The following is a 23,413-nucleotide window of genomic DNA, read 5'->3' on the forward strand; positions in this document are numbered from 1 at the left end:
TCATGCGTACAACATATGTCTACCTCTGCCAGCTGCGAGTTTAACGCAACATCTGATCTGGTCGGCATACTCTTCCTTCGGACAGATTAAAGGGAAGTGAGTGTAGAAAGACGGAAGCACAGTCACAGGTGGGGGCACGTAGATCATCTTCTAACTAATCAGTGGCCAAAGCATTCGAGGCATAAGGAACGACGTGAGTTGTCGCCGGTTGGACAACCCGATTCAAGCCCATGACAAGGTCGACTTACAGTCCTAAATGAGCCTCTCACCATGACGGGTAGGTCACTGGTCAGAGAGCGGCCAAGCCGCCGCTAGCCTTGCCCCGTACCTACGCTTGCAATTGTCTTGCAATCTCTCTGGCACCGGTGTCAACGGAGCACGAGAACGTCCTCGTACGGAGCATTTCGTGGGCAAGGACAACCTTCCACATTGAGAATTTGAGAGCAGTCTTTGTGGACGTGGCCTGCCTATAAAATACGATTGCGATGGACGAAATACCACAAGGCTCTCTTGACGGAAACACACGCAAGGGAGAAGGCATAGATAGAGAGGCCGGACTCTTTGACGAATGGTGATTAGTCGCCATCCCTGCATGTGGGTGACTGACTTTTGATTCCTTCGGCACCAAGACGCCTAGAACGCGGTCAGTCCGAAAGTAAGAGATTATGTAACCCGACCATGATGGTGATGCCTGGGTTGGACAACTGCTGGCGGTCTTGCAGTGGTATAGGTTGTAGGTACTGCTGTTTGGGGTTGGAGAAGCGAGGCGTGGTGGTTGCCGTCCAAAGAAGGATCGGAAGGCTACCTTAGTCCGCTGCACACACAGGACACATGAGATGGAACAGGGCTGATTTTTAATTTATTAGGTATGATTATATTTTGCCGGTACGGAATACGACATCAGATGGAAATGAGACTCGAGTAGACCCACCTGCCTGACACAGCTTTCTGCGACGGGACGGGATGCTGCTACTTAATTACACGTGTACACGTGTAGATGAACCTTTTGCGGTTTCAGCCTGTGTGATCTGCAAGAACCTGGTGGGTGACATCAGCATCGGGCAGGGGTCTGTGTCAAAATGTGGTGCAGTGGGAGGGACGCACGTTACGTGTAGGGAGGGGCGGCGAAGTATTATTATTAGATACAGCGAAACCCAAAAAAAGGAGAAACCAACCCCCCGTCAGGGTAGCATTGGCGATTTAGAAAATATTAGAAAATATATTCAGAAGCCGGCTCGGTATGAGATAACGAGCAAAGCGGGAGATAAGAGGGAAGCACGGGAAATGAGCATATGGCTTTAACACGAGATGATTCTCGATGCGATGTGTCTCTCTGCAAGGGTGGGTATTTAATTAAGTTGAAGACGTTGGGTAAATGTTGGGTGGCCAATCAATGCGATTCCAGTACCGATCGACGACTACCTTCCAGAGTAGAAGGGTGTTGTGAATGTTTGGTATAGGGTGAGATCGTCGTCTCTTGATCTGGCAGGTAAGCAGGTAAGATGGTCTCATTTTGACTTGTATCGGTAAGGGAGAAGAACGCAGGTCAATGAATGCAACGATGCAGGTTGGAAGGCTTCTAGAATACCCCAAATCATGCATTCTTTTTCCCTCTCGTCCCCTTGCTTGTCCCCCGCAGCATCTCTTGTCGTTTATTAATGGAAGCTTGCACCCGGCACGGCAGGACCTATCCCAAACTAGGTACATCAATTTACGCAAGACCAGGGATAATTGACAGATTTATTAACAGAGTGACAGTTTATCTATATTGCTGCAACAAATACAGCTTAGACGGATCTCCGTCATATCGCAGTCAAAAACACAGATATGACTTGCAACTCGATTTGTATGAAATGTGACGAATCAGATAGGGGAGGGGGTAAAACAAAGAATAGAAGGAAAAGGAATAAAAGGGGGAAAGAGGGAAAAGAGGAACGAACTCCCGCCAGAACCCCACCTTCTCCCCTGAAGAACGGCGGCCTGCTAGGCGCACCCAACAATTGGGCAATTGTCGTCTTGGCTCCAGGGGACAGTCTGGATCCGGCTGGACCCTATAGGTTGCTGATAATGTAAGCACCTACTCCGTGCATACACATTTCTTTGTGAACCGGCCGTGGCGTTTTCTCAGCGAATCCAACTGAATATCTAGCGACGGGATGAAATGATGCCGAGGCAATTTTTTTGAGGGCGAAAACACTGAACAATACGGTGTGGGGAAGTTTATCCGTATCTAATTGGCATCGAATCTACAGACTATGCACACGTGGATGGCAAGGATCAGGTTGGCCGTCCACGTCTCTTGTAGGTAGGCATCAACAACCTGAAGGCCAACGGTTTCCCTCCAAGCGCCATCAGCAGACCCTGATAGATGGATCACATCTGGCAGGATCAATGCTGTACAAAATGTTCCACACTCACGAGTCCCCCTTTTCCTTCTCTAATCGTGGCTGAATGTCTGTTTCTTACAGCCATGTTGCCTAGCCCCGAATAGGTATATCCTTAGACACATATGCTCCCTTTCCACACAAACAAATCCCTACGTGCCAGTATCCATCCATCCTGCTCCGTCCTTCCGGGGGTACCGAAGGATTGGGACGCTCTAGGCCGGATACCCGGTCAAAGGAACAGGGTATGGGATCCTCGCCGGAGCGCGATGCTGCTGAGACCCGTATTTATTCGTATATTCGTGCTGCTATGCTTCCAGTCTTCCATGTTTTAGTTGGTTTACATAGTTGACGTGGGCCGTTATAGTGAGCTACTAGTGCCATCGGAGTTGTTCATGCCTTCGTATAGGATGTCCTTGTGCGAATTGTTGTAACATGTTTGGACGGTCAAATACGGAAAACAGGAGGCTGGATAAAGGTATGTTACGGAGTAGGGGCCTAGGTAGGGCATCGTGAACCACTTCCGTGGAGGGAGTGGAGGGAGTGGAGGGTTGTCTGCCTTCGTTATTTACTGGGTACTTAGGCAAGTTCATACACACGCTTACTTTGTATGCATCACAAGCTAAGATATTGCAACTGCACCACTAGAAATCTTTCCTCTGACCTTGTGTCAACGCTCTGATGTTGAATTTCAGAACTGCGGAAAGCGAGCCGGTCGGTCTGTCTCTTACATGAGGGGACGATTGCTTGCTTCCTACAAAGTCTTCAGTGTTGACGGATAGATCCCCACCTCGAGTAAGGTAGAGGTTTCCCAGCTGCATAAATCGCTTTCCTCACCTTGTACTTGGCTGCTTTGCATACTTGGGAAGGAGAGGCAACAAGTTCCTCACAACGCTTTAAAGTCCACTATCGACAGAGAATTCCAATCTGAATTTGACGCTTCATGTACGAAGTGCTTTGTACGAACTACGGAGGATAGACTGCGTGGGACGCTGAAAAAGACTTGCGGGGCTGACGCGCCAACGCATGGCAGCCCAAGACGAACCATGCGACGACGACATAATTACTTCGTGGCTGGTGAAGGGCGCTATTGAATGCGCTCACGCCGTTCTGCCCATGTGGCTGGCATGTGGCATGTCCGGGCCATTCCGCTACTTCGAACCCCCATTACGAATCCAAAGAATTCATTGGCCGTTGAGCAATCTAGAGGTATTTCCCTTCCAAGTCTCCATACTACACGAAGTACTTTGTACGAATAGACGACTACAGGTAATTACCTAGGTACTTTAGGCACTTATGTATGATCATTCCGACTAAAGTCGCTACGATTCTATACACCAGCATAAAGTTCGCGTTGATGAAGTATACTATAACCTTGACAGATACAGTGACTTAAGGTAAGGAGGTACTTACTCAAATTGCAATGCTCGACACACACAACTGTGTGACGAGCGAAGACCCCTGCCCCCTTACGAACGAGAGCCCTAATTGGTCCGATGGCCGGCACATCCCACAGCATGTATCTGTAGTTCATGGAGAGGGACCCCACAGGACGGAATCGAAGAAACCGTGGACAAATTCTGGAAGCCTCAAACTTTTTTCTTCTTCTTTTCCTCCCGTCTTATGCATCTGGAACGAAAGCAAAGGAGAGCTGGGAAAAAGCAACCATAGAAAAGATCGTCACACATCTAGGATGCCATGCACCTCGTACTTCGTAAATTGCCTATACGGAAGATCAGTAATTACGGAGTGGTAATGAAGTTACGAAAGTACTCCTTTCATACAGAACAGACCAGCAAAAGGACGTGGCCCATAGCTCTGCCCACATGTCCCCGGCCATCCACCGTGTGTACGACTAGAGATTGCTTATAATATCAAAGCCAGCCATCGCCAACATCACCCCTCCCACCCCACTCCCCCTATCGCCTTTCCAGCTGCGGCCCGTGCAGGTTCATGAAGAGCCGACTGACGCACTTAGCCCTGCCTATCGAATCCCTGCACCACAAGCCTGCTAGCATCCTCCTCCTTCTTCCCACCACGTTGTAGGTGCATGAGCTCGTGCTCTCGCTCAACACCCCCTGTCCCCCTTTTCCATTTGCGATCCGCTATCACCTCCCAAGACCCCTAGGGCGCTGACCGCCTGACCCAGCAAGGAGAGAGAGAGAGAGAGACGGGGCGACAGCCTTTTACAACAAACAGGCTCGACCAGGTTTGCCGCATTTTCGGGTGCAATTTTTAACTGATTCTGCTGGAAAGCACTCTGCTGGCCATGGATGACTTGGTATCTTCTTCACTCTAGCCGACTTCCCTCCTTCTCCTTTCTTATCATACAAGATAACCTTTTTTTTTTCCTCTTCTTTTTTTAAATGGCCTCTGTACCTCAACGCAGCGCATCTACACGATATCGAACAATTCACACATGTCTCTAAGACTCCGCTGATTCTTCATCTCGACACGTAATTACGGAATATCCGTACTTATCTTGTTCTCTGCTTCACCCCGGTACCGTCAGTCGGGGCGATTCAAGGCTACCCCCCTCAACATACCCCCGTCACTTGTACCAGGTGACTCGAGACAGGCCCACTTCGTGTCTGAACTCCTATTGTATGTAGGTATGTACTCCGTAAACTCCCATCTCCACTTCCTTCTGTGTCTTGCTTGTATTTCCGCCATTTTCCTACGAAGCACGAATAGATCTCTTTTGTCATCCGAAATTTTACGTTGACCCTCTCTGCCCTTTATGCCATAGATTGAACCTACAGGCGCGAGAGAGACGCAGAGACTCAAGCAGGACCGCGCCTCGCCATGGGCAACAGTCAGGGCAAACCCATCGATTGGGATGGCGAAGGTGAGTAGCTGATTATTTTCTTGGTTATGGCCGCCCCCTCGTCTTTCCTCGATGATAATTGTCCCGTTCCGCTAATTGTTTGTGTCGCTATATAGTCACCCTGAATCACTTCCGTCTGCTTCGAGTTGTCGGCCGGGGCGCCTTCGGCAAAGTACGCATCGTGGAACGAAAAGACACGGGCCTCTCGTTCGCCTTGAAATACATTCGGAAAGATGAAGGTATGGGACGTTGGGATCCCCTCAATTGAACGTTGGGCCCGTTTCCCAGAGACCCGACGTGTTCAATCGTACTGTGACCTGTTCAGGAGAGTGGCTGAGAGTGGCTAACTTGGACTCCTAACGGTAGTGGTGCGGTCCGAGAGCGTTCGGAACATCATTCGCGAAAGACGAATGTTGGAACATGTGAACCATCCGTTCATTTGTAACCTGCGATACAGCTTCCAAGACATCGAGTACATGTACGAAGGATTGTCCCGTCACCGTCACACCACGACTGGAAAACAAAGAAAAAAGAAATTGCAATTAACCAAGGTTTTAGGTATCTCATCGTCGACTTGATGAGCGGTGGCGATTTACGGTTTCATATTTCTAGGAAGACATTTACGGAAGACGCTGTTCGGTTCTGGATTGCCGAGCTAGGCTGTGCGTTGCGATACATCCATGGCCAGGGCATCATTCACCGAGACGTCAAGCCGGACAACGTACTCCTCGACGCCGATGGCCACGTGCATCTGACAGATTTCGTACGTCAGCTAGGTACTCAATTGCGTCACTTCCATTCAGAATGCTGACTCAAGTCGATAGAATGTCGCATCCGACATCGTTCCGGGGAAAACTTTAACAAGCAAGTCTGGTACGCTATCCTATCTAGCACCAGAGGTATACGCCGGTAAAGGCTATGACGTTCGTGCCGACTGGTGGTCCTTGGGTGTGCTCTTTTACGAGTGCATTTACAATAAGGTACGATCGTGATGGTCCCGCCCTCGCTGTTCAACGTATCTTGTTAACCCAGACTTCACAGAGGCCCTTCGATGGCAACTCGGAGAGCACACTAAGCGCCCAGATCCAAGCAGCGAATCCGAAATATCCGATCACATCCCCGCCTGTGTCTCTTCCCTGCCTGTACGCCATCCGCGACGCCCTCGAGCCGAACCGCGACAAGCGAATGGGATCCACATGGGAGAGTTTCATACATCACGAGTTCTTTTCCGTGATCGATTTCGATTTGTTGGAGCAAAAGCGTATCGACCCTGTTTTTGTCCCAGCTGCCGACAAGACCAACTTTGATGCGACTTACGATCTCGAGGAGCTGTTGCTGGAGGAAGCGCCTCTCGAAGCGAGGGCGCGCCGTCAAAAACCTCGAGAGAAGTTGAAAGAAGATGCCAGCGAAAAGGAGATCAGAGAAGACGAACTATACCGAATGATCGAGGCGGAGTTTAAGCCTTTCGACTATACAGTGGCCGCCTACAAGAAGTATGGTCCTGAGACTCTCCTTTCATATATGAATTTGGTGATGACTAACCTGAGACCAGAATAACCGGCCAAGCTGGCGCAAATCATGGCACTGTGGACAACGCGGCCGCTATCGGAAGTCAACCGCAAGCATTGACAACAGACAAAGCCACCCCTGCCGCCCTAGCGAATGTAAATACCGGCAGCCCTCAAGTTTACAACCCCTCCCCCGTACATAGAACGCCGAGCCATGGGAAGGACTCACTCCAAGAATCGCCAAGAGCTCCCTCTACCAACTCGGTACCCCCGCCAGTCCCACAGCATTCGGCACATTATTCGACACCGAAAACACCGGGTTCTTCGTCAAAGAGGGTAACTAGCCCCGCGGGTGGTGTGCAGGTCACATTAGATGGCGGCGGTAGCTGGTCAGACTTGGCAAGGCAAGACGCCACTTTGCCTACCGACGCCAATGCTGCTGGTGACGGCAAGGGCGAAGCCTCCGGTGGTGTGTTTGGCTTCCTCAGCAGGAAGAAGGGCCGAGGACACAGCCCGAAGCCCAAAGAACGAGGCGTGTTGGGCAAGGAGGGTGCAAGAGTTGTCATTGGATAACGATCATTGACCCATCGTCGTGGTGTCTGTTCAGGGAGCAAAGAGCTGGGCATGGAAACACGAACAGACTGGCCCCTAAAACCCGTGAGGGGCAGGATGAGCACGACAGGGGTGACAGGCCCCCCGACACGAGCAGCTCGAAAAAAAAGAGAAAAAAAAGAACACCCTGGTATATGGAGACGTCGATGCGCTCGAAGAAGAAACCGGGGCACTCGATACCTCCACCTGGACGACTCGACATGTCGGGGTTGTCGAATGCCGGCACTGTCATTCGACCTACAAATGCAGCTCCTACACAACTGGCCTTGCGTCATTCTCCCCCTTTCAAGCGCAGCTTGAACCGAACGGGGAGATCTATTTCCCAACTCCAGCGAGGTCCGGGGAAGGATCAGCATGTCCCGACTAGGCCCTTAGCCTTTCCAACAGTAATTACGACGGCTCATTGAAGCGGTCAACGAACTAGTTCTCGAGGGGCTGGGCCCTTCGGGCATGCGGCCCGTGTGGATGAAAGATAGGGGGTGGTGGGCGGGGTTCATTTTCAAGTTCATTCCGGGTGCATGAGTATAAAGGTATGGTCATGTCGTGGTCTATAGGGCTCGGATGGGTCCTTAAATTTTCTTTGTCTGTATACATACTTTTACGGGACGTGTTGGATGATACCTGGGAGTAAAGACAGGTACAACGAGTAGATGAGTCGCTGGTTGCTCGATTATTGTTTAATGATACCTCCATTGCATGATACATGTTGGCAAGTCCCCTTAGTCGGCCGGCGTCCTGTTTTCGTAGCGAGATGTCTCTCCCCTACTGGCTTTTCGCATAGGCAGCCTACCTTAGGTACCTTAGGTAAGGTACTGAGGATGCTTGTGGTTAGCGGTAGGTCGGAACGAACCATGTCCACCACATGCCTCCCATCGCAACACTGCGACGTGGGCGAGAGAAAGGCCGACGTACTAAAGCCAACCATGCGATGTACAAGTTTAGAAGGGTAATGACATCCACGGGAAGTATCTGAGACGACTCTAGGAAACCAGAGCGAACTGTTCCAGGATCGTGGCACACAGGTAGCCATATACCTTATATAGAATAAAGGATACAAATCTCGAAAGTGTACAGCATACCCAGGTAGGTCCTCTAGTCGTGGCGTCCACGTGATCGGATGAGTAGCATAGTGGTTACAAGAACTGGCGCAAGAGCAAGAATAATAAAGAAAAGAAGGAATCGCTGAGAAGACGGCAAACTTTCGTCTAGCCTCAGTCTCGGGGTATCTTTGTCGAGGTTGTTTCGCCCCCACCAGCCCAATGCCACCACCAGATGAAATGCAACGAGTCTAGATGAGAGCTCAGAGCCCCTTTTCATGCCGAGATGACGAGTCCATTTCACGCCTTTTCCGCCCTGTCCCACCAAACCAGCTAAAGCAATCCGTCCCAAGGTTGATTTTATTTTCGTTCTTTGTTTCTTCTTTATTGTTTATTTTTTTTTTCTTTTGTTTCGCTGAGTGGGCGATTTGCCGCCGAGTCGAACGCCGAGTCCCTGGAAAACCACCAACCGAACCAGACTTGGGCCGCTGCCTTGGCCGTACTGTTCTGACCCTTTTACCCGGAAAAAAAAATCCTGCCAAAGCTCAAAATTATACACAACCTCGGAAGTCGAACGAATTCAACACTCAAGACGTCGATGATTTGACGCAAGAGATGTCCTTGCCCAACCACTTTTTCATGACAGTATCAAAATCTCCTTCGGAAACAACAGACCCAGTTCCGGAGCACTTGGCTTTCTTTTGAAGCTCTGAGCAGAGACTGTCGAGATCAAAGTCACCGTTCTGAACCGTAGGGCAGTTTTGAATTTTCTCCCTGTCGAAGCAATCAGTAACCTCATCACTAACATCCACTTTTGAGTCAAAACATACCAAACTTCCTCACAGTCAAGCCCTTCTTGCTTGACAGCATCTTGTTTCGCCAGATCATTATCAGCGTCTTGGGCTGCGTCAATCTGGTCGATGAGGTTCCTCTTTGGAAGCGCTGGATTGGGTGCCATATTATAAGGGGTGAAGAAATCCGCATCCAGAGCATCTTTGAAGAAGCCGTCGTCAAAATTAGAGTTGGCTAGGATGTTGTCCTGAGGCTCACGATAGCTGCTAAAAAGATCGGGATCAAACTGGCCTCCATTCTGGTGAGCCAGCCAGTCGAAGCTGTTAGGATCAATAGAGGCGAAAAGTGAATTATCCTCGCCACTGGGGAACGAGGGCTGCTCTTCCCCTATTGTTGCCATGGTGTCTACTGGCTTGAATCCCATGGGTGACTGGTTAAGGGGTTCAGGTGACGTGCCGCATGACGAACTTGACCCGCCTTGGGACTGAGAAGATGCCGAGGGCGAGCTAGTTGATGTGCTATGAGTTGCCTGGGAATGCCCAGAAGAATCGATGCTTGTACGTGAGGCAGAAATGGACCCAGGGGAGACCTTGGTATTGACGTGCTTCGAGTACTTGGAGGAACTATCGGCGACGTTGTAGCCGCCATTATCAATGACAGGACTCTCGGTGTTTTCCTGGCGTCTGGTGGAGCCGGCCGGCTTCCCGGGAAGAACCTGCCGGGGGGTTGATGACTTGGAAGGCTGGCTGTTGGCGGCGGTACCAGTGGTGGTGGCAGTTGCGGCAGTTGCTGGTAGAACACCGAACTTGGGAAACTCGAACTGGAAGTTGACATCGTTGATGTTACCCACCGCTGGGGCACCAAAGCCTGTTCGCGGCCTACCCGGAGCAAGAGATCGGCTGGTCACAAGTGAAAGGCGCGTCTTGTACTCCTGGAGCTCCCTCGACATCTTTTGTACCTGGACACGAAGGAGGTTATTCTCGTGATTTGCCGTCTCAGACGCCTTGTGTAGTTCCTCGACCTTGTCCTCGAGGTCTTTGAGGTGCTTTTCCTTGCGCTCACGGAACGCTCGTTGAGCAGCTCGGTTCTGGGCCTTGCGCTTCTACAGACGCGCCGTATCCGTTAGCAAGCGTAGACGGGATATCGGGACAGCGGAGTTTAGGCAACGTACGGAGCTTGGTTCCGATGTAAGTGGCTTCCGCCCAGGTTTCTTTGCCACTTTTTCAGTACTCTCGCGCCTTTTAGCGCCGCTGGCCCCAGTCGAGTCGTTGGACTCATCGTCGTCGGGATGGGCTCGTTTGTCGGGAGAATCATTTTCAGGCGACTCAGATTTGTGCTGGCCTGGCAGATCTCCAATCAAGGTCTGTTGGCTCTCATTCGCAAAATCAAAGTCGAAACTGGAATCTCCGAACTCATAGTCGTAGTTGTCAAGGAGAGGTGTCTCCTGGAAGCCATCTAAGCTCTGTTCCTGAGCGGGAGACATCTGGAGGGAATTCGGAGAGAACGGCAGCGGGTTGGTCGCGGGCGGCTGACTCGCCGGCTGCTTATTGGAGTTCAAGGCAGCAAAGAGGAGCCTTTGTTGCTGGGGGGTCAAGAAGAAATGGGATTGACCACCGTTGGTGCCGCCGGACGCCATGGTGGTAGTAACAACGTGGAAGTGAATCCAGAGATACAAAGAGTAAACACGAGCCTGTTACAGATGATGCCGACTCGTAGACTCCAGATGAGCCGCTTGGAGCTACTCGGCAAGTGAAAGCGCTCTGGCGTCCGTGACACAATCCAAGAATAGTCGTATTCTGGCTTGCAGGGACACACCTCACGACAGGATGCTAGGATACAACCGAGTACGCGCGGCCAAAGCTGGATAGATGGTCAGGAAGGGCAGAAAATAATGAAACAATAATAAAAAATCGTCTATCAGGGGTAAACATAAAGAAAGGGGCATGAATCAGTGAAGGCTAGAACCAGGCAGCAGAGCCAAGGGAAAGCAGAGTGCTTGCTGACAGAGGCTGCAGGGAAAGGTACAGGGCCTTGGATCTGTCGTCCCTTCCCAGGACTGCGGAGAGGTTAGCCAGGACTGTTGGGCTATGGTTGGTTGGCTTGCAGAAATTGTACGTTGATGGACCACTGGCGGGAGTCGTGGTGGTGACAAGGCGAGAGTGAGCAGTGTAGAGAATCGTCTCGAAGGAGGGGAAAGTGTTGAAAGAAGGGCGGCGAATCGTATCAATTTGTCAGCGTCTGGGACTTTGCGCCCAGCCTAACCCCGAGAAGGCAGGCTGACCATCGACCAGCAAAGTGGTGGGCAGGATTCGGTGGGAAGGTGGGGAGGGGGAAAGTGGGGTACAAAGTACCTTATGAACAACGGGCTGACTGAGCCTGTCATAATAAGTGGAGACGCCTTCCAAGTTTTTTTTCTCGACCCGTCGTGCGGAGTAGTTCGATCTACAACGTAATTACCTTACACAGAGCCTGTATCCGGACGTACCACCCACCAGGACAAAGACGCGTCTCAATTGTCCTTCAGCATACGACGGTACGTCCGCAACCCGCGATACCTCCGAAATATTGCCCTGATCCGTCTTGTTGGCAACGTTGAGGTCGGCGCTCCTGCAGGATAAGATGGGCGTCGGACCCCAGATCTAAATGCAGAGAAAAGGATTCGACACAGACCACCTTATCGGCAAGTCTGGCCTCTAGCCATTGGCTATGAAGACCGCAATTATAAAATTAATGCGAAAGACAAACTGCTGATATTGTCCGATGTCGGCTCAAATCCCAAGCTTAATCTTCACGACGCACATCTCCTTGGCTATCAACACAGTTGGCAGTTGTTGGTCCCACTGGTCCTGGTTATCCTTGAGTTCAGCATGAGGTACGCAATATTTTGTACTGGAACATCGTTCAGTGATGCTATCATCGACCGATCCTGAGAAGAGCTCACCAATGTAGGAAGGCCAGATTCAGTTTGCTCCATGACTACCTAACTTTCGGTGGTAAGATCTCGCAGCCGTAATCACGCTGGCCCAACCTCTCACCGGATTAGCCGTGGTCTCTTGCTGTGGAAAGCCCTCCACACTGTACAGATGTACGAGTACATATTCCGGATGCTCCGTAGATGGTAAGTGGTAGGTATTTGAGGGCATGCTGGTGGCCACCCCACACGGACCAAACGCAAGCTTCCATCAGTCTGGGGTTTGTCGAGAAAAAGACCGGCATCTCTGGGTCGGTGTGCGCCGGAACCGGATCCGGTTCAAAAATAGCCTCGGTCCCACAATTCTGCTGGTACGTTAAAAGTCACTTAAATACCTACTGGACCGTATCCGGACGAAGTGTTCCGTACTGATAAAATCACGTGTTGCTGACTATTCACATTGTGCATTGACCACCTCCGAGATGCACACCCCCGCTGAACTGGTGCTGGAGATCACCGCGACTTACTATTGCTTTGTATCGTTGACTATCCGTAACGAAAGTGCCGAACGTTCGATCTGTGTTTATATACTTGATCTCATTCTTTGCAGCCGGCCTGCAGGAAGTAATAAACCTCTTGGAACGGATCGCAACTACTAGCCTTTACAGGTCTGCTTCGACCAACATAACATCATGGACTTGGCCTATGACCACATACATCAAGAAGCGTTCACAAAGAACAACGACGATACCGAGGGTGGGTCAAAGGACTCCAAGTCGGGCCAACAGTCGAGTCTAGATAAGGATCTGCAGGAAGCCTACAAGGCCATCTCGACCAGCGCTTGGGGTGTCAAAATCGGGGGCTTCTTGGGCAATGCGGTCAAACAGGCATGATCCATCTTGGCCCTACCTCGGGTTCCTACCTTCTCTGACCATGATACCAGGGACAATCAGTTTACCGAGAAGCATCAAAGGAGGTCACCGAACTCGGACAGGATGCGGCGAAAGGATTCAACAGCCTCCAAGAGACGATCGTATCACGAACAAGAGGTCTTTCGATAACAACACTGACACCCCAAACAGGGGAGTCTTCTCGTACCAAGGCAAAAGAGGCGGATGAGAAAGGAGAGGTGACCCCCACGATTTCGAGACCTTCAGGTTCAGGCGACGCTGCCGGCCATTCAGAGACGTACTTGGCGAGACTTCGTGCCGAGGCAGCCAAGCGGTTGAAAGACCTACAGAGGGCAGAGGATGCTGCGGATGAGGCATTGCTACGGTTTGGCACCAACATCAGCAACTTTCTCAAGGAGGCCGTTACCATTGCGCCTCCGTCGGCCTCGGACAACCAAGGAGACAACAGGGTGCTTTTTGAAAGCAAGGATGCACAAGGCAAGCGGGTCATTCACGCGTCTAGGCAGGATGCCCAACTACATGTCATACACACCAGCCCAGACAGCTTTTCGAAAGACCCAGCGACCGAGGAGTTCGTGCAATGGTCAAGGACCTTTGATGTCGAGAAAAAGACCTCGGACATCAGCGACGACCTGGACAAGTACCCCGAACTTCGATTGACAATGGAGAAACTGGTCCCAGATCAGGTGCCTTATGTCGACTTCTGGACACGATATTATTTCCTGAGACACGGTCTGGATGCAGCTGAAGCCCGACGACGAGATCTACTCAAAGGTAAAACCTTTACTCGCTATGCTCTCTTCTATTGTATTTGTCCCCAAAGCTCGAGACACATAAGGCTAACACCGGCGCTAGCCGCGTCTGCTGAGGACGATATTGGATGGGGCGACGATTCGGACGATGAAAACGACGAGAACACCCAGTCCAAGGCCGACCAGAAAAAGCCCGCACATCAGCAGGACAGACCTGCGTCGGCAGCATCATCCACCACTATCCAGCCACCAGCACCAGCACCAGCACCAGCACCAGCACCAGCACCAGCACCCGCGCCCGCAAGCTCCCTTAAGCCCATCGAGTCCCGCAAGTCGAACGATGAGAAGTCGCAGGCCGGTAGCGAGGCCAGTTATGATGTGGTCGGCGCGGCGTCTGGCGTTCCAAGCCAAGCACCCAACAGCCCCAAGGAAGCAGGCAAGGTGGATGATAGTGACGAGGACTGGGAATAGATCTGATGGTACTCGTGGTTGGCGTTATGCTGGTCGAATTCCCCCCACCTTGGGGTTGCGTAATTTGATGTAATATTTGCTTTCCGTTGGTACGCAACAAGGCAACACAACGTCGTCTCTCTATGCGTCCCAAGCCCTCATAGGCCAAAATCCATTTTATGGCCTACTTAGCACACAAGTATACCTTCAATTAATTCGCCGGGTTTTCGTGAACACTATCTCCTCTTTGTGACCTTGGTGAAGCCATCTTCGTCCACCTCTGTCGGAGGTTTCTCCTTCGGGGCAGACACAAGCTGCGGGGCCTTATCCATTTCAATGTCGTCGTTGATTTCCCGGCCGTTCCTGTCTTCATCGTCGTCGTCGTCGTCATCGTCATCGTCGTCTTCGTCATCATCGTCGTCGTCATCATCCGCATCGGGGTCCGCCTGTACCAAAACAGCGACTTTCTTCCCCTTCCGACTCTCCCATCTATTCCTCAGCTCAGAGACATCATCAAAGCGGCCGCGCGCACATTCGGCCCTCAACCGCACAATCTCCTTCGCAACATCGTAGGCGGAGTCATCGTCGATGTTGACGTCGAACTCGTCCAACATCACCTGCAAAAGAAACTCTTCGACATATGGCGCGTCAGGCTCTTCTGGAGCGGTACCTGCGGAATCGGCGCGGGGTACTGCGACACTGTTGATGATTTTGTCGAAGGGGGCGAATAAGTCGGCGACGGCACCGGCAAACCAGTCGCGCTTGTCGGAGGAGTCTTCACCTCCCCATCCGTTTTGTACGGCGACTGTCAGACCGGGCCAGAGGTGGAGGGACAAGACAACAGATTGCTCGAAATTCTTTTGCGCGTCGGCTGGCAGGGGGTCGTGTTAGTGTGTTACTGAGGCTCCAAAGGAAAGCATACAGGTCCAGGTGTCTTGAGACGGCGGGGTTGCGTACCTGCTGTGAATGCAGCTGTGGCGCCGGCGGATGCCATCTTCGCTTTTTTTTTCCTTCCCTTTCGTTTCCTTATTAATGTCTTCCGTCTTTCCCCCTTCTTGTTGCAATAATTGTGTTGTCTTCGAGCTAATAGTATTTGGATTGCTTCTAGATTTGAGGGGCTCCCGTTTTCATCGTCATGTCTTTCTACTTTTTGTTTCCTGCGCCCCGCGTCAAAACGTGTGCGTGACTGATAAAACTGTATTCGTGCACTGTGCGCCCGTACATTCCAAGTACCGGACGAACCTCCTCAGGGACACCATAGGTAGTACCTAAGTTAAAAGGGTGCCAAGGCCATGATAAAAATGACATCACAAGACCCTGGCTAAATTACCAAATTAGTCTCCCTAGCCCTGTTCCTGATTTCTTGGTACCCGCGTCTCCCTCTCATCCTCATCTCGACAACACACAACACACGATACTCATCTATCTGCTCGACTACCCAAACACATTGCTGATATACGAATGGCCTGACCTTCCTTCTTGTAATGTCAATTCGCATACGTAAGATCTAGGCGTCCTCATTTGCGATTTATTGTACGAAATACCTTCTTGTGGATGAGAACACAGCTCGCCATACAGGCTATGAGAGCCTGCTTTCCCAAGTCACTTCCATCGCCTGAAAGTCCTTGTCTCTTGTCTGGTTGACAAGGGCGTCCTTTCTTGATCCTCATGGGTCCCCTTAAGCTTAACACGGTTTCCGTATCCTTCGCCGTCACGCCTACAGTCATCTCCACCCTATTATCTCATGTAAGTTACCCTTCACTGCCTCGGGATCGACGACATTGGGCTTCCTCGTAGCTTAAGTGATCTTAAAACGTCTCTGGTATTTCTCTGCTTTGCTGCTATAATATGTTGACATTCTCTCGTTGCCTCTGGCTTAGTACCTCAACCGCAAGGCTTTGGAACAGAAGCCAACCGCCAGCATTTCGTACCACGAAGGCCTACAACTCATCCGATCGTTCCTTCAGTTCGCTTCCTACCATACCGTAGAGGAACTCCAGTCCTTCACCAGTCAATGGGTCCCTCACCCGCAATGGGTCCGCGTCAAGGATGTGATTATTCCCAAGTCCCAGCTCGACGAGGCTGCTTCCCTGCTTCAAGCCCAGCTCGGCCAGGACGGAATTCAAAAGGTCGGGGGGCACAATTGGTGGCAGTGGAGGCAATCCGAGAACCCACTGAAGGCCGAGTGGATCGAGATGAGATCTGACTACCTGGAGCGCAAGGGGAGTGGCCAGTCATGCAGGCGGGTCATGCTTTACGTCCACGGCGGTGCGTACTATTTTGGCAGCGTCGGTGAACATCGCTATCAGATGCAACGCCATGCCCGAAAGCTCAGAGCCAGGGTCTTGGCCCCTGAGTACCGCCTTGCTCCTCAGTACCCCTTTCCCTGTGGCCTCCAGGACTGTCTTGCTGCCTACTTGTATCTTCTCAGCTTCCAGGAGCCCAACACCATTCTTCTCGCTGGTGATTCAGCTGGCGGCGGCATGATCTTGTCCATCATGTGCACTCTCCGCGACCAAGGCATTCCTCTGCCTGCTGGCGCGATTCTGATCAGCCCCTGGGTAGATCTCACTCATTCCTTCCCCAGCGTAGCCGAAGAAAACGACTTGGACTATATCCCGGCGTCGGGCTTTCACCATAAACCGTCGCGGGCTTGGCCGCCCCCGAACGAGGATGACATGGCTATGATAAAAGAACAGGCCGAAAAGAAGCGCGCTGGGAATGAGAAAGCGACCAAGACTAGCATCCTTGAAGCAAAACAGGCCAGCCCTTTTAAGATGGCACCCGCTACTGGACAAATGATAAACGGCGCTGCACCCCCGGAGTCCCGTGACTTGACCGAGAAGCCCCCGGAAATTCCGAACACATCGATTCTTCTCTCGCTTACCATCGATGGGAAGCACACTGTCGTGAAGGATCAGATTCAGGTATTTTGAACTATTGGCCCCCTTGCCTACGCTTCAAAGCCAAACTGCATCCTTAACACCCTCCTTTCTTTACCTTATCCATTGCTTCGAAGTCTCACGACATGGCAGATGTACACGACCAACGAACTTCTATCCCATCCCTTGGTAAGCCCCGTCACTCAGCCGACCTTAGGAGGGCTTCCTCCTCTGTTGATTATGGTAGGCAGTGGAGAGATCTTGCGGGATGAGCAAATCTATCTCGCCCACAAGTGTGCCGACCCTGCCAAGTATGCACCTCCCGAGGAGAAAATGGACAATGCAGCCAAGGAGCTTCTGAGGAGATTCAGGCCAACCAACGTTCAACTGCAAGTCTGGGATGACCTTTGCCATGTCGCACCGACGCTCAGTTTCACAAGACCCTCAAAGTATATGTATCGCTCGATCGCACAATTCGGCGCCTGGGCTCTCGCCCGAGCTCAGGAGGCCGCTATTGACATTCTTGACGATGACGCCATCTCTGTAATATCTAGCTCTGAGTCGGACTCAGGCGGCGACATGGTGCAGCAGAATGTGGGGGCGGTCGAGACCCTTCAGAACAACAGCTCTGCTGCCCATTTTCAAGTCGGAATGGCCGGCGACACCTTGCCCCCGTTCAAGGAACATATGATTCGACAGAGGGTGACCCGGAGCGGTGTCATATACCCGTTGCCGCCGCCATCAGAACTTCCGGCGTGCACCATAGATCCCAAAGAGATTGGTGTGGCCAAAGAGATGCCGGTTCGTAGATGGCTGGCGAGGAAGAAAGAATGGGAAACCAGGTATGCTCGCGCCAGAGCCAGAGTTCACCGGAAGATGATCGAAGACATGGCTGCGGGGTTCGTCAGATACAGTGACGGCGAGGACCCTCCACCGACGGCCCTCGCCGGACGGAGGAAATTAGACTCCGAAGAAAACATTAGAAAACCAACCAAGAGCATCGGACTCGCTCTCTGGTCCCTCTGGGGTTCCAAACACGACGAAATGACCGTGGAGAGGGAGAGAAGGGCAGAGCAACAACAGACAGAGCAGATACCTGATTTTGTGGTGGTCACTGAGGAGGTCTCCTCTCAAAACGCAACCCCGACACCCGTCGCTGGCCCTTCTTCGCCGTTGTCTCCCAGTACTGAACGGCCCCAGACCAGGTCCAGGACACGAAGTGTCGTCGACGAGCACCAGACATGGCAGCAGAACGAGGAACTGGATGAACGGACTCCCATTGCAGGCCTCCTCGCCATGCGCAAGGAGAGCGAGAGGAAAGCACAAGAGGAGGGAGGAGCCGGCAAGTCGGCCGATTTTTTGAGCCCCGACTACGTCACCGAGACGGGTGTAGCTGGGAAGCGTCCCTTCCAGGATGGTATCGCCCTGCCATTCAGTCTCGACAAGGAGGCTGATTCTGCCAGCATGGTGACGCTCGATTCGACGGGTGGCACTTCTGATGTCAGACCCAAAAGCCCCATTCAGTCTTCTTCCAGAGATGCAGTGTCTACACAGGCGATCCCCATCGCCGGTCGTTCTGCGGAAAGAGACCCCACCTCGAAACACGGCATTGTCTAGTGCTGCACCTCCAGAATGTGAGGGGCTTCCCGGTCGTCTTACCGGCCCAACAAGCGCTTGGTGATGCGGTGCTTCCCTAGAGCTACCTATGTTGCAGATTGGTTCGGTTTAGGATTGTGCAGTGCCAGAATTGGGGAAGGGCACTGCTAGATGAAATTCTCCCCTGCAAGACGGTTCATTCTTTTTTTTTCACGTTTTTTTTTCTTCTTTTCTTTTTGGGCAGTAACAAGGCTGGGACAGAATACCCTGATCGGATATAACTCTTTATGTGTCAGACTAGAGTAGGATTATAGTAGCCCTATGGATTAGCAATAGCTTCATTTTCTAGTAGTTCATTGATGCTCTCGTCCAGTTAAGGCTCTTCTCATTTTTGCAGGCGTCATTCCTTCGGGATGCCTGTGGCAATGGTGGTTATGAACGTGGCTATGATGTCGATCGACATAAAGGCGTCAGTGAGTAGGGCAAAGTAGACGGATCATCCAGCAGTGCTAAGACATCCGAATATCTGATAAGCGAGAAAAAAAACACGCAGACATAAAAAACTGAAAGAGAGATAGAGATGTCTATTCGAGGGCAATGCGATAGTATGATACACAAGTCGGGCGCGATGCAACCAGGTTGCAGACAGATCTTGGTGTCGTCCACAACAATTGAGCTTGCTATACAAGGGTCCTTGGCCCTTTTCCAGGACAGACAAAACACCACGCACAGCACACCGTGTCCAGTTCGAGATCAGATGGGTGGGACGCGGAAATGACAAACTTGGCCGGCGTCTCGAGACGAAGAAAGCATGGTGCAGGAGCACGGGAATGCAATGGCATGCCGGGTGTATATGGGTGTCGTTTACTTGAGCTGAGACCAGAGCTTGGGGGCCGCACAGGTGGTGGCGCAGTGTGCGAGGTGGAAGACTGACGAACAATATCAGCACTCGGCCTTGTAGGCGGGGGAAGGGTTGAAGAAAAAGTCCCCGGGGGGCAAAGCGGAATCAAAGAGAAGTCGGGGAATAGGGCAAAACATACATTCCTCGACGCAGTCCTCCTTGGGACCGCCTTCGCTCTCGGCGGCAGTAACACGCTCAACGCAGTCGTCGAAGTGGTGCTTCGGCTCGGCGCAGACCTTAGATTGTTTGCATTCTGCAGTACGGCGCGTCAGTGAGTACTCAATCAAAGAGCTCGATCTCCCTCCCACGTCCCGTGCATACTCTGGTAAATGGCGCTTCAAATAGCAGAGGCGGCGCGGATACCGGGAGCAGAAACGAGTCATCGGTACCAAAGACGATTGCGGGAGGGAAAAATAACCCGACTAACCTTCTTCAAGCGTCTCCTTGGGATCCACGGTCTCTTCCTCTTCTTCTTCCTCCTCCTCCTCCTCCTCCTCTTCTTCCTCCTCCTCCTCCTCTGCCTCCTCTACCGCTGGCTCCTCTTCGGCCTCCGCCTCCGCTGAAGCCTGCTCGGGCTCTTCGGCCTTGGTGCTGGTCTCCTCGGTGGTCTCCTCAGTCTAAATGTAAATTCGTGTTAGCAGCCGAAACCAAGACAGCCATTGGGTCCGCAGCATCGAATCGCCCAGCCCGGACTTTGTCGCAGGACAGGGCCCTTCGACCACGAATGTCTGCAACAGAGCCGAGGTTAGTGCGTACCTTCTCTTCGGCGGCGGGCGCCTCAGCCTCCACTGTGCTCCATGGAAGCGCGGCCTCAGCGAGGTCCGTGACAAGGTCCCAGATGCCCATTGTGGTCGGTGATGCGGTCGTCAATGGCTCGGTGTCGGTGGGTTCCGTCTCGGGAGGAAGGGAAGAAGTCGGGTCGGTCGTACCAGGTTCGAGGTGCGAAAAGTGATCTGGAATTGAGACATTTTGATTGGCTCGTGTAGAAACCGTCGGACACCATCACGTGACATAGGCAATGACTTCCCGATTATGTAATGAGAAATGCTTCCCTTTCTGCCGAGATTTGACTTAGTAATCGCCCCGATCGGTCGCATGATAAACCTCGTCGCCTCTCTTGGGATGAGACAACATTCATGCTTTTCAGCAGCAGTGGAATGGGATATACTGCAGTGCTATTGAAGAAAGTGATACTGAACCCGTCGCAAAAGAACAGGAAACTACCTAATATCATGTGTGATTGTTGTCTTTGAGCTCCAACGTAAAGACCTGGAATCACTAACAGTGACACCACATGATCGCCGCATTACTTCTTAGAGCATCATGGTCAAAGTTTACTCTGGTTTATGATGACCGCTCTTCTTCATCCCGAATATGGCCTTCTAGCCGCATACTCAGTTGCTGTGCCTGAGCCTCTTCATAGTCCGGAGGAGGTTCGTCGGGCCGTGGGTTTTGGCTTGCAGAACTAGTCGACCGGGGTCTGGAAACAAGGGTGTTAGGTTCGAGATTGCTCGGCTCCGAAGTCCCTGGTTGTCTTGGCTCGTACGTCGGCAAAGGTTCGTCGGGTATGTTAACGAGCTGGCCGGTCTCCTGCTGAACTCGCCTTACGTGCTCCATCCTCTCTTTGAGCTCTTCAAATTGGCGATAAAACTCATAGTAGCCGCCCTCCCGGAAGGTCAACTTGAGGCTGAGTCTCGGAATGTCAGGTGGCACGCCACCCCCAGGGCTTGGTCGCACGGTCGCAGCCCAGTACCAGGCCCCGATCAGAGGTGAATTCACGTAGGAGTCTTGACAGTCCAGGATCCAGGCCTGGAACGACTTGAATTCAGCCGTCGGCTGAGCAGGGATGTATATGACCTGAGTTGAGGGTCAAGAATGGTTAGCCACGTCTGGGATGCCATTTGGCTAACTCGGACTCATACTCGTCTTGTCGTAATATAGGCAGTGCCTACATCACTCCTGTGCGAGAAGGGCTCACGGCCCTGCTGAAGGGCCTTGGGAACGGTAAGGTCGAATTTGATCCTTTCGATCCTGAACTTGATGCGTTCGTGGTCTAAGGGAACAATATCGCCGTCCCTCAGCGTGACCCAACTAGAGCTCTCGTCAGACTGTGAAATGGCTTCGGCGGGCTTCCTCGGCCTCTGAAGTCTCCGGGCGAGATGATATGCATGCTGCTCTTGCAAGTACTGGTCTGACATGACGGGAGAGTCCTGTAGGGTTAAAGTGGAGATGGAAGGATAGACTGAGGCGAGGGAACCCGTTGCCGAGCTTTCGGTGGTAGATGGTATGAGGGAATAGGGGGAGAATAGGAGCATGTAAGAAAGGAGACATGTGAAGGGGATCAAGACGGGGAGTGGTACAATGACGGCAAGCTGGGAGCTAATGGAGAGTGGATGTTTTTAAAGTGATAGCTAGGCAAAGGGGACGCCAGAGACGTACTTTATTGACATTTTGAATGAGAAGGGACTCTCCACGAGATCCCCTTCAAGACCGCGAGTAGTCTCGTCAGCCAACCGACCAAACGAGCAGCAGTGAAAGGGCTGCAACGAAGCTTTGGATATCCAGGGACTGATGGTGGGGTGGAGACCAGGTCAAGGGGTCCCCTGTCTCTAGACTTTTGGGATGGTAACTGTGCTAAGAGATACGTCGTACGAAGCAGAGAGACAAGGAGTGTTCGTACGCAGTAGATAGACGGACGTTGACAGGGACGATGGAGCGAACGACGAGCCTGGCCGCGGGCGGCAACTAAGGTAAAGGGTGGCTGGGAGACGAGCCGGTGCTCCTCCAGATCAGTATGTACCGTTGTATGGGTAAGTCGCCGAGAGAGTGGGAGGAGGATTTTGGGACGATCGGCAACAGCAGAAGGGTGGGGTGGGCTCCGTCGATTGGGGTAAAGTGGGAGGGGTGTCCAAGACCACACGGAGGGGGGAGGGAGGATCTTGTCTCGGCGGGGTCTGGTTCGCGGATGGTGTGGTTCTGTGGTTCGGACAACTTACTCTGCGTGGGGCGGTGCTTGCGATCAGGGATCAAGGACGCGGCTAGGGTTTTAGGTAGCCGAGGATGGGATATCTATGTGTAATTTTAGTAGGAAAGTGCAAGAGGCCGTGCGTGATGACAAGGACGAGTGGAATAATAGGTAGTTGGGGGGGATGGACGAGCTCACGAAGAGGATTGATTGCCGTTTGTTTACCTTATCTACTTATCTATTGTCGCGATGGAGAGTAAGGTAAGTTGATTAATTAATCACGAGGGGACTGCAGTGGTTGCCTACCTTACCAGGTAGGGTTGTGCAGAGTACATAAGGTAGGATTCGACGCGTCGTAACCTGTCCTGTTCGAAAGAAAAAGACGTCAGAAGAACCAATAAACACAGCTAATGATAATAACTCGAACGTACGTAGGGGTCTGTAGTCGCTCGCTCAAATTAGTCTATATATTGGTAGCACTCCGTGACGTGTGCGTAAGGTAACGCAAAGTGACATGGCAAGTGGCGTGGACCAGTTTGAAGCGTTACGTATTATGGCCAGCAGGTGTGTGTTGTCCTCGAGTAAATGTACTTCGTATATAGGTATTTCCTTCGTACAAGTCCGTACAAGTTGAAGTACGACTACCTACTCCGTACATACCTACCTGGGTGCCGAATAATTGAAACACTTCCATGCAATAAATACCTTAGGTACCTAGACTTGGCCAGAACGTGCAAATTGGGGACGAGCTTCTGATACTTTAAATATCTGAGATAATTCCCACGGCATTTAATATCTTTATTATTCCCCTCAATGTGTCTGCACGACGACTGTTTTTACCAAATCTGGGGGCATATTTCAGATCCAAAACATGCTAGCCATCGA

At 51.8% G+C, this 23,413-nt stretch overlaps 7 protein-coding genes across 7 annotated transcripts; 3 read left to right on the forward strand and 4 right to left on the reverse strand.

Moving 5' to 3' along the window:
- Positions 1-5,189: 5,189 nt before the first annotated feature.
- Positions 5,190-7,292, forward strand: SODALDRAFT_341422 (kinase-like protein; the record flags this gene model as incomplete). Its single annotated transcript, XM_028613035.1, has 7 exons — positions 5,190-5,232; positions 5,328-5,450; positions 5,578-5,689; positions 5,770-5,974; positions 6,036-6,191; positions 6,253-6,704; positions 6,764-7,292. 7 exons carry the CDS (start codon positions 5,190-5,192, stop codon positions 7,290-7,292), a joined length of 1,620 nt encoding a protein of 539 aa, XP_028464398.1.
- A 1,663-nt stretch (positions 7,293-8,955) lies between these two features.
- SODALDRAFT_362409 (PAP1-domain-containing protein) lies at positions 8,956-10,796 on the reverse strand (the record flags this gene model as incomplete). Its single annotated transcript, XM_028614459.1, has 3 exons — positions 8,956-9,142; positions 9,199-10,262; positions 10,332-10,796. The coding sequence occupies 3 exons, from the start codon at positions 10,794-10,796 to the stop codon at positions 8,956-8,958; spliced, it is 1,716 nt and encodes a 571-aa protein (XP_028464399.1).
- A 1,760-nt stretch (positions 10,797-12,556) lies between these two features.
- Positions 12,557-14,427, forward strand: SODALDRAFT_335698 (hypothetical protein). The gene is made up of 3 exons (XM_028612522.1): positions 12,557-12,958; positions 13,015-13,756; positions 13,838-14,427. The coding sequence occupies exons 1-3, from the start codon at positions 12,764-12,766 to the stop codon at positions 14,203-14,205; spliced, it is 1,305 nt and encodes a 434-aa protein (XP_028464400.1). The 5' UTR covers positions 12,557-12,763; the 3' UTR covers positions 14,206-14,427.
- Positions 14,421-15,178, reverse strand: SODALDRAFT_315605 (hypothetical protein; the record flags this gene model as incomplete). Its single annotated transcript, XM_028609296.1, has 2 exons — positions 14,421-15,055; positions 15,142-15,178. The coding sequence occupies 2 exons, from the start codon at positions 15,176-15,178 to the stop codon at positions 14,421-14,423; spliced, it is 672 nt and encodes a 223-aa protein (XP_028464401.1).
- A 674-nt stretch (positions 15,179-15,852) lies between these two features.
- On the forward strand, positions 15,853-18,763 carry SODALDRAFT_362414 (alpha/beta-hydrolase; the record flags this gene model as incomplete). Its single annotated transcript, XM_028614460.1, has 4 exons — positions 15,853-15,930; positions 16,065-17,111; positions 17,220-18,639; positions 18,684-18,763. 4 exons carry the CDS (start codon positions 15,853-15,855, stop codon positions 18,761-18,763), a joined length of 2,625 nt encoding a protein of 874 aa, XP_028464402.1.
- Positions 18,764-19,526: 763 nt separating this feature from the next.
- SODALDRAFT_325909 (Non-heme 11 kDa protein of cytochrome bc1 complex) lies at positions 19,527-20,409 on the reverse strand (the record flags this gene model as incomplete). The annotated part of the gene is made up of 4 exons (XM_028610033.1): positions 19,527-19,591; positions 19,703-19,816; positions 19,991-20,180; positions 20,320-20,409. 4 exons carry the CDS (start codon positions 20,407-20,409, stop codon positions 19,527-19,529), a joined length of 459 nt encoding a protein of 152 aa, XP_028464403.1.
- A 312-nt stretch (positions 20,410-20,721) lies between these two features.
- SODALDRAFT_335699 (hypothetical protein) lies at positions 20,722-22,358 on the reverse strand. Its single transcript, XM_028612523.1, has 2 exons — positions 21,486-22,358; positions 20,722-21,420 (listed from the first exon to the last, which is right to left on the reverse strand). Exons 1-2 carry the CDS (start codon positions 21,876-21,878, stop codon positions 20,908-20,910), a joined length of 906 nt encoding a protein of 301 aa, XP_028464404.1. The 5' UTR covers positions 21,879-22,358; the 3' UTR covers positions 20,722-20,907.
- Between the last annotated feature and the right edge of the window lie 1,055 nt (positions 22,359-23,413).

The sequence above is a fragment of the Sodiomyces alkalinus genome (genome assembly GCF_003711515.1).
Source record: "Sodiomyces alkalinus F11 unplaced genomic scaffold SODALscaffold_9, whole genome shotgun sequence".
Taxonomy (NCBI): domain Eukaryota; kingdom Fungi; phylum Ascomycota; class Sordariomycetes; order Glomerellales; family Plectosphaerellaceae; genus Sodiomyces; species Sodiomyces alkalinus.

Bases quoted from the DNA above. Each gene is read 5' to 3' on its own strand.
- SODALDRAFT_335698 (XM_028612522.1), top strand. From the start codon at position 12,764: ATGGACTTGGCCTATGACCACATACATCAAGAAGCGTTCACAAAGAAC. The intron at 12,959-13,014 runs GCATGATCCATC...CCATGATACCAG, and splicing joins TGGGCAATGCGGTCAAACAG to GGACAATCAGTTTACCGAGA. The intron at 13,757-13,837 runs GTAAAACCTTTA...CACCGGCGCTAG, and splicing joins ACGACGAGATCTACTCAAAG to CCGCGTCTGCTGAGGACGAT.
- SODALDRAFT_335699 (XM_028612523.1), bottom strand. From the start codon at position 21,878: ATGCTCCTATTCTCCCCCTATTCCCTCATACCATCTACCACCGAAAGC. The intron at 21,421-21,485 runs GTATGAGTCCGA...CCCTCAACTCAG, and splicing joins CCTATATTACGACAAGACGA to GTCATATACATCCCTGCTCA.